This window comes from Colletes latitarsis, chromosome 8 (genome assembly GCF_051014445.1).
Source record: "Colletes latitarsis isolate SP2378_abdomen chromosome 8, iyColLati1, whole genome shotgun sequence".
Lineage (NCBI taxonomy): Eukaryota > Metazoa > Arthropoda > Insecta > Hymenoptera > Colletidae > Colletes > Colletes latitarsis.
Window position 1 is genome coordinate 25,896,135 of NC_135141.1, and position 14,176 is coordinate 25,910,310.

At 48.5% G+C, this 14,176-nt stretch overlaps 1 protein-coding gene across 4 annotated transcripts; it reads right to left on the bottom strand.

The window, feature by feature from the left end:
• Positions 1 to 155: 155 nt before the first annotated feature.
• On the bottom strand, positions 156 to 12,959 carry LOC143344896 (uncharacterized). 4 transcript variants are annotated; one of them, XM_076771477.1, is made up of 6 exons: positions 12,806 to 12,959; positions 10,160 to 10,202; positions 9,236 to 9,457; positions 2,824 to 7,145; positions 554 to 629; positions 156 to 221 (listed from the first exon to the last, which is right to left on the bottom strand). In XM_076771477.1, exons 2-4 carry the CDS (start codon positions 10,173 to 10,175, stop codon positions 3,469 to 3,471), a joined length of 3,915 nt encoding a protein of 1,304 aa, XP_076627592.1. In that variant the 5' UTR covers positions 10,176 to 10,202; positions 12,806 to 12,959; the 3' UTR covers positions 156 to 221; positions 554 to 629; positions 2,824 to 3,468. The 4 variants fall into 4 exon arrangements, with proteins under 4 accessions (XP_076627592.1, XP_076627593.1, XP_076627590.1 ...); XM_076771478.1 differs by lacking the exon at positions 12,806 to 12,959 and adding an exon at positions 12,052 to 12,378; XM_076771475.1 differs by lacking the exon at positions 12,806 to 12,959 and adding an exon at positions 10,473 to 10,580.
• Between the last annotated feature and the right edge of the window lie 1,217 nt (positions 12,960 to 14,176).

Below are 14,176 nucleotides of genomic sequence, written 5' to 3' on the forward strand. Positions count from 1 at the left end.
GTAACTTTAACAGTGAGTCAGTTTTAGTCGGTGACACGGAATTATCCTATGTTTCTGTAAATAACGTGCGAAGCACCGTTTTACAACGCGGATTTACCTCGTACTCTTTGGTCTTGGAACGGCACCACGCCAGTAGCCGCTCTTTTATTTGCGCCGCGTTGTCCCGCACCGCTGGCTCGGTAAACTTGAATCGAAACTCTGTTGCCGGTGACTTTACGGGACTAAATATAGAAAGAAAAGGCACGCGTTAAACTTTTGAAGGAACCAGCTGCGTGTACAGATTCGAAACTTCGCATTGAACGCGAATACCGTTACTATTGCGAAGCCTCGAATACGGAGGCACGTTCGATAAGTAAAGAGACAAAGTCAGCCAAAATTTATTCACGAACTTTGGTATACTTTTCATTCGAAAATTCATTCGTTAATCAAATTCCATCAACGGATTTATTCTACTAAAAATGAATAGTTCGCCATCGGTATTGGAATGTTTATAACGTAAATAATATTGCACGACGATACAAATAAATAATACATGCACATAATTTTCAGTTACCTCGGTGACGAAGCGGCGCTATTTTGTCTGTCGAGTTCACGAAACTTGGCAAACGGCGATAGTGGCTTCTTGCGGGCTGAAAAACGAAGAAAAGGAACTCAGTAAAGGTGGCACCGGTCCTCGTCGAAGTCGTCAGCGCAAACGTTAGGGTTTATCATTGAAACGCATTCTGTCATCGAACCAATGTTAATCTCTATGTCTATGTTTCGAAAACCAACGTTTGTCAATAAATCGCTGCGCATGTGAGAATGATTAGAAGGATCTGGCAGAAGAAAAAAAAAAAAATAGAAAAGAAGAGAACTTTCGTTTCTCAACCTCGTCGCGATTCATCGATCATAGAGATAATCTCGGCATTGATGCGATCAAATTTTGAAACTGTCACGATTTCAAACGTGACTCTTCGTCTCGTTGGAACGACCGATTTTGCTTATTCGTGATATGAGCTGCAACGAGGCGATGACGAAATCGCTCCACCAACAAAGAAAAAAAAGAAAAGAGAAAAGTTAAAAAAACACGCGGAGCTGGTACTAAAACTAAACAGGCTCGTGTGCTCGTATGAGAGATCGTCGAGGAAATTTAAACAAAAATTTCCACCGCCACCCCGTATGCAGTAGGTATTCGTGCGTGATTATACACACGCACACACAGACGCACTCGTACCCACATGCAGAGTCTGTAAAAGTTTATTTGCGAACGACGAACGAAAAATGTTAAATCTATTCGTAAATCAGCTTCTGCCCCGCGGCTTCTATTGCCAGCAGCTTCGAAAATAATCTGTCCACGGATTCTAATTTACGAACGGGGGTGGGGGGCTAGTCCACGAATGAACTTTACAAATTTTACTTTATCGTTCGCGAATAACGTTCGTCCAAACACTGCCCACATGGACATCAAAGTGGCGGCACGGAATCGATCAAGAAAATTCGCAGAGTTTACCGAACACAAACGGGAATCGTTAAAAGCGCAATCTCGCCAGGAGGTTCCTCATTGATTCCGCGAATAAAGATTTAGAAACTTGGCTGGCGTGTGTCCCGAATGTTTACAATCTCCAAATAAATGCACGTGCGCGGGACGCGCTATTTTTGCGTGGAGAACGAATTACGTTCGACGTCGATCGAAGGATAATTTACGAGAATTCTCGATGGAAACAGAAATAAAGGAGGGAACGATTCGAATCTACGCGTCTGGATCGACAGTTAAAAAATAAAGATTACCGTGAAATTTATCTTGACCTCGAAATTTAATATCAACAATTTTATTTTTACCGCTACACGTTAAAAATTCAAGATAGATTTGTGTAAATTGGAGAAGTATTCATGTAAGAATTGACAACATCCAATATGTATAGTCTTAAAAAATTAACTCTCATTTAGTGTCTCTTACGTTATCTTTGATTCCAAGCGTCGTACAGTTGATAAAAACACGTTTATTATATATTTTTAGAGTTCAAGATGGGACGAAGCGCAAAGAAGGAGGCCTCCCCGATCGGTTGTCAGCGTGTTGAGCAAATTTCTACCGATCCAGATGCGTAGAGTACCATCCCTTGACGGTCCTACGCTCGAGTCAGCCTTGACGTTCTACTCCATCATACCGGATTCTATTTTAAGCGGGAACCGTGGTGTAGAACCTCACGGCAATTATTCATTCACGGTCAAGTTACCGTCGAGCGTGTTTTACCAAACGAATTCAGACTGATTGGTCTAGTAGGTGAAATAGGAAAGCACGTCGGGTCCGCGAGGCGTTAATAAGGGAAATTCCAGTAACGCGCCGAACAGGTGCATGTTTCATCATTCCGCTCTATTAATGCGACACGATTGCGCAGAAAATCATACAGTGTACAGGGCGTCTCGCCAAAGCAACCAACAGACATTTCCAGCACGCGATACAACATTTTTGGAGTATTTTAGAATGAATATTGAGATTTACATATAATCAGAAATAATGATAAAACGCTTTAACTACGTGCCTCGCTGTAATATCGATTAAAGAACGAAAGTATATTTCACGTTCAAAGGGACAGATGTTTATCTTGGAACGTTGCCGTTTTTGCGAGACACCCTGTGTACCGTGTTCCGTCCCCATCAAGAATCCAAGCGTCTCGCGTCGCGAAAAACGGGTGTGCGTGTGTGTGGTGTCGCCTCTAAAAGTTCTACTGCGCCTATAGCGAGTGCGCTACGTTGTTAAACTCGTGCACAGTCCGGGTGGTGTAAGCTATACACGTTATACTGCGCGTCGGCAAAAGGATCAACAAAGAAGGGCTAGTGACTCACTGCTTTATTCGGGGTTTGGCACGACCTTCTAGCCCGACTCTCTCAACGTCCGTCCGCAAAACGTGTTCGCAGAGCGCGACTCGAGGCTTATTAAACAAAAACAGAAGTAGACTAGAGAGAAAAATAAAAAAAAAAATGAAAAAAAAAAGAAAAAAAAAATTGAAGAAACCGGTGAAAAGCACACGCGCGCGGGGAATAGCTGCGAGAAAGCTCGCCCCAGTTTGCTTTTGATGGCCGAGCAACGATCGTTTCGAACGATCGATGCATTCAGTTCTTGTTTTCCTCGATGAGCGATGATCCTCGTTAAAAGTCGACTATCATCGCGCTTCCGTTGTCTTTCCGTTCGCGACTCTTGCGTTCTCGCGCACCTCGATGCCTCCCAGGCTCCTGTTCCCCTCGTTGCGTCGCGACCAACGACTCTCGTCGGTCTCTCTTTTGCTGTATTATTTTCTAATGTCTAATGGCACTCCGGGGGTCGCGACGACCGATCGAAACTACACGTGGAACGCGATACCGAGGAGAAGAGAATCACAACGGTGAAACAGTCCTTCTATCGCGGAGCAACCGGCTGGACCGGAGAGCAACAGAACAGTCCCCCAGCCAAGGTGTAATTCCTCGAGGAGATGAAGAGGACGATCCAGCCGGTCAACAATGGCGGCCATCGGTCCTCGTGGCCTCCTCGAACAGATCATCGAATACTTTGTCGACGTCTGCGGTGTTCACGTTCAGCAGAGGCGCTTGTTGGGGCGCCGGTATCGTCAGATGCAGCTTCTCGTCGGATATACCAGGCATCGTGCGACTACGGGACAGCCCAACCATTCCTTTGCTCATGGTCCTCGGCGAACGCCTGTGTTTCGAGTGATGATCCCTCGTCTCGACGACGTCGGCGGGGCTGTCGAAGTATTGTCTGATCTTATCTTCCATCTTCTTCACGCTGTCGGCCATGGAGGAGGCCTCGAACTGCTTCGATCGGAGCCTCTGCGACGAGGGCGACTTGGGCTTAGGCGGCTTCGTGTGGGAGAAATGTTTGGAAGGCGTCGAGGCTGGCACGTTGACGCGTGGCGCTCGGGGATAGCTGTTGGAGATGGCCAGCTGATGCCAGGACTCCGACTTGGACAAGACGATGGACCTCGAGGGCTTGGTGGCGCACGAGACGAGGTACTCTTCGCTGGAGTCGATAGGCGTTGCTCCGTTCGGTATCGGGCTGCGTTCCTTGTGGACTGGTTTCGTCTGCGTGGTCGGCACATGCTCGTAGGCGTCCCTGAGCGCGTTCACCCTGTTGGCGGTGACTGGGCCTGGACCTGGCGAGTGGGCCCGTTGCGGTTCCGGTTTCCTTTGAGGAACGGGCGCCAAGAACTTGGCGAATCGATTGGGTCCTTGAGAACTCGATGGTTGGTCGAAGTTCGCGGGTTGGTAGCTAGAGTTGAGGCTTTGTTGATGACTTTGAGCGAAGTTTGCGTGGTGACTGTAGCTGGAAGGCTGCTCGAGACTCTGTGGGAAGCGTTGGAGGGGCTGCTCGTCGTTCAGGGACGTGATCTCGTTCTGCAGACGACGCACGAGGCTCTGTTGTAGCAAGTTGTGCCTACGTATGTCGTCCTCGGGCGTCGCGGTTTCGCTGGTCGCCGGTCTGGACTTGGACCACGAGAACTGCGAGGGCGACGGGGACGATGACGTTCGGGAGTCCACCGCCACTTCCTCGGAACGCGGTTCTGGACTGTCGACGGAGGACGCGACGGTGGCGATCGCGCAGGTGTAGCGCGTCACCACTCCGACATCGGGACTGATGTCCTGGTTCTGGATGTTCTGGTCGTCCAGAAAGCCCGGTTCCTCGGTCAGACTCGGGGACACGAATGAGTAGTCCTCCTTCCGATTGACTTCGAGACTCGGATCGTCGTCGGTAGGGTTTTCAGCTTGCGTTTCAAGTTCGACTCGACGGAGGTTCGAATCGTTCGGAACGCTATGGTAATTTTGATTATGGTCCAGTACGAAACGTTGAGGATCCGGACGGTGGATCAAGCTGGGCCCGTCGGACCCGTTTTCGGACCCCTCGTAGCGTAGAGGCCTCCATTGCTGTCCAGTTTCCGCGTCGCTGACCGATATCGTCGGTCTCTCCAGGTCGCTGGTGGTTTGAACGGAAGCGTTGCTGCAAGACAAGGTGGGACCCTTGCTGATTTTCGGAACCACCCGGAACGACCGTCCCTCGTCCTGGTGCTCGTCGTTGATGCCCGTTTGGATCGCTACCGAGGAACTGCCGCGCAGAGTCGCGTCAGGAAACATCGTCTTCGACGAATCCTTCTCACCGTATCGTCCACCTTTCGGCACTTGGAACGCGTTCTTTTCCACGGGAGGGTACTGCTGGGTCTGCACTTTGAACGAGATCTTGCCATCCACCACTCCGGAGATTCTGTCGCGCCTGGTCAGGTCTCGCGTACGTTCCTCGATCTTCTTGGTCTCCGCGGTACCTCTGCCTACGAAAGGAGCGAACTGTTTGCAGAAGGATCGGTAATCGATCTTTCCGTTCTCCGTCACCGTGCTGTTCCCTCTGTTTTCGCCCCTGTCGTGGTCGATCCAAGGCGGACGAGGGAAGCTGGGCTTCTCGTTGTAGTCCACGTTCGGTCTGGGTTTCGAGGGTGGCTGTTGAACGTCTCTGTCGAACATCATCCTGGCTTTCTCGCGCAGCGTGCTCGTGGGCGCCGGTACGTTCTTTGGCCAGTGATAGGAGGCGGGCACCTTGGACGGCGACACCGGTGTTGGTTTTTCTATCTTACGAAAAGGCGAGGACGGGGCGTGCCGGAAACCCCCGGACGCTTCCGTTTTCACCATCGGGCCGCCGTAATTCGAGCTCGACTCGGACGACCTGTCGCCCGGGGAACAGTAAGTTTGCGTTTGCGGCAACCCTGAGAACCATTTGTTTGCGCGATCCTTCAACGACGGTCTGTTCTCCCTTTCCTCGTTGGGGGACGGTTTGTCGAAGGTCGTTTTGATGTTGGAGAACCGACTGTTCCAGTGTTTGTTGGCCAGCGACGACATGTCCGTGGTCTTGGCGTACCCGTACGGTTTGAACGGTGCTACAGGCGCGACAGACGGCACCTCGTTGTTCTTGTTGATCAGGGCTAAGAATTTCCTATCGTTCTCCGTTTTCGGCTGAAAGCTGGGTACGATCGAGGCGGCGTTCAGCGCCTTGTCCCCCACGTTTATGGGTCTTCTCAATGAAACGCAACCGGTGCTCTCGTGGCCGAGACTCTCTTGGAGTTTCAAGTAGCTAGGTATGTCTATTGTGTTCGCGCGTTTGATCTTTGATTTTTTCGCGCTGAACTTGTTCCCGCCGTACCTTCCGGTGGCGGTCGCCAATTCGGCGCGTTGTCTGAGCGCGGCCGCTAATTTGCTCACGCGACTCTTCTCCTCGCTCTCCTCTGCGACGTTTTCGTTGTTCTCTTTCGACTGATAACTGTTCGCTCGATACTGACCCTGGAGCATGCTAGGCTCCGCGTTCGGTTTTGCCTCCGCAGCGTCCGGCTGCTGGATACCACGATAGCTATCGCGAATCTCTTTGTTCTTGTCCTCCAGCAACTGTCGCTGGTTGATCGCATCCTTCACGCACTTGTCGCGTATCTCCTCGGGTTTCCTGTCCGTGGTCGGTACATTGGCGGGCTGTTGTTCCCTCTGCTCGAGGGGCAAGCTGCCCTTCTCCTCCTCCAGCCACTTCCTGGCGCGCGCCAACTCCTCCGCGGATACGCCGATGGTGTGCCTGGTCCCGCGACGCCTTCGACTCAACGACGTGGACGGTAGAACCGTTTTCTCCGGTGATTTCGTCTGTTCGGGCACCTGCAGCCTCGACAACAAACTCGACACCAAACGCAGAAGGTGTAGTTTGCTGGTGGGATCGGACGCGGCGCCGTTTTTCGCGAGCGCGGCCACGTCGGTTCGCTCCAAGGTCTCGCGAAGTCGCGACAGAGCCGTTTGTATGTCCGACAATAGAAGGTCCTCTAAGAATTTCAGGTCTTTCCTGAGCTCGGGTTCCTTGCAGTCACCGAGCACGCGTTCCATGGACGTCCGTATCCGGAAGTCCTCCTCGGAGTCGACGCCGGAATCCTCGGGCAGCGCCGGCGGCTCGTCGTCGCGACGGCTCCCCTGGGCTAGGGATAGCTCGACAGCCGCGCGTAGACGCTCTACCAGTACCGGCAATGAATTCCACTCACCGACTGGCGCGTTCTCGTTGCGTCCATCGGTGCTACCTGCCGCCCCTACCCTCGCCACCGTCTGCTCGCGTCGCGAGGCACCGTCCTCGCCGGACGCCTCTGTTTCCGTCGTCGGCGACGCCGCTGAAAAAGAAACGATACGAGACGGGGGTTGAACCGAGCCGACCTGAGGGACCTGAGTCGCGGCCGGTTCGAGAACTACAAACGCCACGCATACACGCACTCTTTTTTTCTCTCTCTCTTTCTCTGCCTCACAAATTTGGGACGTCTAGTGACTTAAAAATACTGTGAAACTCCTCGTTTATACATATTGTGGCGTTGGGCTTTTGGAAGCGAAAAAAAGCGTTTCGTCCTGGGGCCTGATAGTGGACTCATCGGTAAGGCTTCCTAGCAGGCCTTGCCTCAGACGACGGTTGAGGAATGTATACAGAGGAACGAAGGTGTCAGTCAAGCGCTTGCGAGAGACCCATCTGATGGCGAGTACGGGAGGTGACGCCACAATATAAACTGAAAGGGTTCACATAGTAGGGCATTTCGTACAACAGGAGCTCAGCTACTTTCTGTCTACCGTAGTCCTTCACACGTAGCACGTATAATGTATCACGGACTGCTCTGCTTGCAATGTTTATAAGTTTCCTGAATCTTCCGGTTGACGTCCCTCGTTAGTAAACACTCGTGTTTCGGAAATAATCAACGAGTAAAGCGATCCTTCTGGTTGGTAGAGCAATACAGCGTTTCAGAAGTACAACAACTCTACTTTTCAAGTTATTACTAAATTCTTGGGCAAGTCCATCGCGTCACCATTGGATCTCAGGCGTTCCCCGAATAGTTGTAAATCCATTTCGTATCCAGGTCCTTGAGTATTTACATGCATTTCTGAAACAAACTGTGTAAGTGTATTGCTCGACAAACCAGTATCGCGTACATTATTCGTTAAAGATTTGAGAATTCTCGAGTAAAGGAAGAATTAATCTTGTGTTTCCGCCTAATCGTGTAACGCTGTTGGCTCGATGGCCTTGCAGGACAGTCTCCGAGCGTGTAATAAATGATCTATCTATTTATCTATCACACTTTCTCTCTTTCTCTCTTCTCTCTTTAGTTAGCTATTCGTCTAGTTGGCTCGCAGAGGAACGCGAGGGAAGCGCGGAACGCCTGACGCGTTTTCGCGAGGCCGAAAGGGAGGCTGGTTGACCGGCTATCGCGCTGGCTTTATTTAAAACCCCGCGGGATTCTCCGCGGGATTTATTTTCGGTCGCTCGTTCAACGCCTCGCAGCTGCCCACCAGCGAGCGTGACGGGCTCGAGCCGGAGACGCGTCGATCGGTCTCGATGTCGAGGTAACTCGAGGATGGATGGCACACCGGGTTTCTTTCGTTACAAAGTCATTTTTCTAATCGCGACGCGAACAATCGACGCTGTCGTTCGGAATTGTCGATAGCACAGCACCGCACCAGAGCTGGGCAAATGCACCGCCAAAATTATAAGCTCGGTTCGTTTTTGGCTCGCTCATCGTCGCGGTTAGAACCATCGTCTTTTTCCTTTTATGGAATTAATAAATAATGGTACTGCTGATGCTATTGTTGGCTTCGACGACTTATTGCTTATTATAATTACTTTTTTGTAACTGAGTTTATACTTTTGACCAGCTTGCAAAGAGTATTTTTCTTGAAAATAATTCATTGTTTGCGTAAAAGGAACCATGACAATAGACGAGCCAAAAATGAACTGAACTTGCAATTTTTTGTCAGTAGTGTAGTCCAGCTAAATATGGCATAATACAATTACACGTAATTACTAGAGAACTATGTACACTTCAATATTAATAACAACTATGTTTTCTATAAACTTAGTGGTTCGCTAAAGACCATAAGGTATCTATTTCCCAAAATGGTGACGATTCCTCATTTCCCACCTATTATAATATCTTCATTGTTTGACAATTTAATTAATTTCGTGCATTTCAAATTACACTTTCTATAGTCTCTGGAGTTTAACGCGTTTACTGTCGCTATGACCGCCAACGTGTTAATACTCCTTTCTGATAAATTACTTTTCTTTATCCTAGAAAGTTGTTTCGCATTTTAGATTTATGGTACACGAATTGCTTTTAATTTCACAAGACGGTGAAACATTGCGCCATTTTTCCTCAACTTGGCGTTCGTCTCGATCTTTAACGGCGATCCATCTATCCACGAATTACCGTGCATCACGAACCTGGTTGCGTGGCTTCTTTCCTCTCCGTTTCGATCTTCTTCTGGTTTTCTATAAACGACTGTTCCCTCTCCCTGAACTCCTCGTTGCTCTCAACGGAGAAGCTTCTCGCGGTTTGCTTCGGGGTGTCGACGTAGCCGTCTAGATAATCCACGGAACTGGATCTCCCGCTCTCCTCCTCGATGATATTATGAAAATCATTGTTCTCCACTACGGCTCGAATATCTGGAATAATTTCATCGATACCGAATCGGAACGCAAGAACCACGGCGTAGATTTTATTCGAAAATGATGTCGGTCAGTGGCGATTGATAAAACGAAAGCATTCAACGATGAATTCCGATTAATAAGAAATCTTGTTTGGCGTTTGCGATTACACGTGTTCTTGGAAGTTTTTCAATTAGCGTTTAATGAAGTTTAGCGAAGTTGCGACGATTTCTGTTGTGCCACATGACATGTTTAACGCAGCAGAACGCAACGAAATTAACCCCTCGACGCACGAAACGTTTATGGTAAGTGCAAACTATTAAAATTCAACGTTAGGACCATCGATTTTAGCGTATCTTACATTTGAAACAAAGGCAAAGCAGTACACTCTACCGCCTCGAGGGATTAACGTTCGCAAATGTCAGAAATGGTACGCGTTTAGTAGCCACGTGCAATGATTTTCTTCAATCTTGTATGAAAGAAATTTAGAAAAAAAAAAACAGAAGACAGACGAGAATGAATTTGGAAGGGTTACGTTAATAATGTTATGATCAGAACAGAAGTGTTCGATGTGAGCCCTTTCAGCATCATCGTTCATCGTACTTGCTCCCCGGAGTTCCTCGACGTATGCTCGTTCGTTATCTATTTACGATACTCAATATTTCTAGGCCATAGACGTTCAAAGAACGTCGCGACGCCGGCTCGTTAAGCAGACCTCACCTTCCGTCTCCGACATTATGATTCCTCTCCTTCGACTGGGCTTCTGGAATCAAACGAACGTCGTTTAACATCGATTGCATGGTACATTAAAAATAAAAAAAAAATTAAAAACATCTATATGTTGAATATCTCGCGACTCGACGCCATTAGACTCGCGGGGTTTTTTTGTTTATAACATCGAAACACGAAACCGTATTTATTTTTCTATCGTCCAGTTCGATGGACGATCAGCGACCCGTTCGGTTCGCGGTTCAATAATTCTATCGCGTGGATTTAGCGGCGGCATTTCGTACGGCGACATTGAGCTACTCCCCATTCGATGGTTCGTTTATTTCCTCGTTCGACGCGACTGTCCTCGGATTCCTGACTGAACGACGGGATTCTCCGTTTCCTCGAAACGGTACCATGTGGCCGAGCCATGGTCCGAAACGCTAAATGACTGGTTCTAGGTCTAGCGGATTGTGCGATCCACAACGGCAGGGAAGCGTTGGCGGCTGTTTGGGGCACGGCAAGCCTCGCGCGAAAATAACTTTGACCCGTTTTCGCGCATACGGAAATTAGGAAGTCCCGCGGATTCTATGCGAGCTACGCCCGTTCCCGATACAACCGATACTCGGCAACGCGGAACGGCCACTCGATATTTTAGATTGCAATTCGACACCAACGTTTCCTCGCTACCGTCTTAAAAGATACAGTTGGTCACGAAATTTTCACCCTTGACTCCGAAAATTAAAATTAATGTTAAAATTAAACGCGACAGTTTTGTCTATCGGGACTTTAAGTACTCAAATATATTAACAATTTAAGACGATTAATTTTTCTGTTAAGTTATCGTTGTAACAATTGTTTGAAAGGAGCAATAAGAGACTGTCTTGCATTTACAAATGTTTCGGACTATTCTGTTTTACGGATTTAATATTATCAGTGAAAATAAATAGCGCATGAAAAATTGAAGAAAAGTACACCGAACGTGGGATTCAGTGTAAACATCGAAAACAGAATGTTAGCAGACGCGGGGCTATTTAAAAATAGTTAATATTACCGCCGAGTTTCGCGGCGTCACGAACTATTTCGCGTTCGATTTATTTCCTATTGCACGGAGTATCTCGTCGTACCGTAATTGTGCAGAAAAATTCGGAAGAAAAGTCTGGAGCCACCGGTCGATCGAAATAAAACGTGTACATTATTCACGAATATCTGGCGAGGAAGAAGTAAATCAAACAACCAATTTTCGCACGTGTGTCGGGAACGCGTTGCTAAGAAAAGGCTACTCTAAATAAAAACGTTTCTGTCTTCGCCGGTTCCCGTATCACCGTCGTCTGCGGATCCTCCGGGAACGCGATAAATAAACACTTCGGTTGTTGCTTCGCGTATCATAATAAATGTTTCCGCGAGTGTTGCGCAATCGTCGCTCATTCATTTCTTTTCCAAACGCCTCCGTCCAGTCTTGGATTAACGCTTTGTCAACGTGCGTTCGAGTCTTGTTAAATTGAAGTCTACGTTCGTTTCTGAAACATGTAATTATAGTTTATAAAACCGAGCACCGTCAGCTTTGGTCCCTTACTATCTACTGTTCAGCAAGATAAAAAAGTCAGCGTCCCACCAGGAACCTCTCTTTGTCAATTGGTGTTTTGGAAGAGAAGAAACTGATAAGCGAGAAAACGTTGGAAGGCCAACGGTGACACAAGAATAATATAGGAAGTTCAACGCACTGTTGAGGAAGGCTAAGAAATATTGTAACAACTGGTACGAAGATTAACAAACGTTCAAAGAGTAGGAGCGAAACCTAAAGAGTTTAGAAAAATCGACTAGCTCCGAGATACCGATGGCGGAGTGGCTAGCTTGATAATGGATCCGTAAAATTAGCACAGAGAATATTAAGATCAACGCACCAGAGTAACCAGGTTCGGGTGGACCGGTGCATCCGTCGCAGATTGACGTAGGCTACTGGCGCGATAAATCGGAGCGTCTCGTACTCTAGTGAAGAATCGGGCACAACGCAACAGTAAGGAGGGTAAGAAAGCGGAGGAAAGTTCCGGTCAGTTTGGTTTGCACGCGGGCCGACCATGATAGGCAACCGTTAGCGGCGAAGATTGGACGCGCGCGTTGCCACGAGGACGCACACGCGCTTTATAAATAGTACGGGCGAGTTTCACCGCGGTGGACGACTCCGCCACCTCGTGAAAGCACCTTCGTCGGCCTTCGACGACAGTTTTTTTACCGAAATACGCCCGGTGCCGCGACCTTCTTGCCCGCGGGCGAACTTTTTCGAGGCGGCCTCCGGGTGGAAGGCTGCCAGAACGCCACACCGCGAGAGGATCTGGCCGGTTTTGGCAACGATCGTTCGCCCGACTAGTCACCCTTCGTGGCGATGTATCGGAAATAGGGCCGTGGTCCAAACCCGTCGAATCCCACGGTGGTGCCCTGGTCCCTTCGCTAGGTTCTCACGTACACTGCGGCGTGCGTCGCGAAATCGATCCCCGACCGTTACGATTTCTCGCGAACCAGATCTCCTCCGGTTTCTCCGCTCGAGTACGTATCTCTGCCGCTTTCATCGAGCACCGAGAGAAAGCCGCGATACGATTCTACCAAACGCGTTACAGAGAAACAGAATTACGCGATGAAACGAAGAAAAATATCGTTTACCTTGAAGGGTCAGAGAAGCAGTGTCGGTGTATTGGGGGCCTACGCGCTGAGGAGACTGCGCGAGTAGGCAGCCTCTCTGCCACCGGACTCTTCGTTCCGGTGGTTATTGTCGGTGGTGGTGGCGGTGGTGGTGGTGGTGGTGGTGGTGGAGCTTGGTGGTGGTGGTAGTGGCGACGGTGGATGATGCTACCAGCGCTGCCGTTAAAAGCTTAGCGTCACCCGGCTCGAATTAGACGGCCTGAAATAGACCCGAGTTATTGCCGGCACTATGGACCAGCCTGGACGCATACCTTGCTATCTCGTCGTACGGGACGCGGTGCACGCCGGTGCTTCCGCTACCGGTACGGACACGGACACGGTGTCCCCTTGGCACCGTCCTTTACCGTCTCTGCGCGCCGCTCACCTGGTCCATCGTTTTTCCTCGCGATCGTAGACCTCCAGGGATCGACAGGACCGGGTTGGCTGCTCGAGACGATCTATTTTTACTATTCTTTTAGAGGTGAATGGATTCGGGTGATTACGGAACGTTAATTAGCTTTTAATGGGTTCAACTGACCTTACTGTAACGGAGACTCGGAGGAACTTTTGCCTCTAATGGAAAACGACGTCCTTAATAAATTCTTAATAAGTTCTTAAGCATAAATTCCCTTGATTGCAATCTGTAATAAAAACGTTTCGTTTAAATATATTATAATATTAGAATTAAGAACGGAGTTGAATTTCTAAAGGAATGTTAAGAATGGTAAAGTTTGATAAACGTTGTACGCGACAATAGATTGAGACGTCGTCGAACGGACGTCATACTTGACCTAACTGTTAAAGGAGAGAAAGAAACTCGCAAAGTGTTACGCAGCGAATAGGTAGCTGTAAGATCGAAAAATGCCTGCTTAACCCAGTAAGCGGCGACGATCTACTTTGTTGGAATACATTCGGAAAAATGTTTTTTTGTATTGTTTGTGTAAAATAAAGTACCAGGTGCGCAGAAGCAGAATTAAGTTACTGGTCGCTGAGAGCATCGGGCGAGTGTCCATTATCGCTAGAAGGTCAGTAGCATACATACGATTAAAGTCTAATTAGCATTCAACGATTCTCTGACTCCGTTTACTGCTATTACTGAAAGAATAATAAAACTAGGCCATTTCAAGCATCCAACGCAGAGTTGGCAATTACTGAAAACTAGAATCTCGTACGAGAACGAAGTAGCAGGTACGCATGCGAAGATAGAATGAAGTTATTGCCCATTAAGAACACCAAGCGAGCGTCCATTAGCGTTGGACGGTCAGTAGTACTCGACTCATTAACACGTTTACTACCGTGTCGCATGAATTCGAATTAGAATCGCTTAATATAATTTTATTCATACGTCTTCTT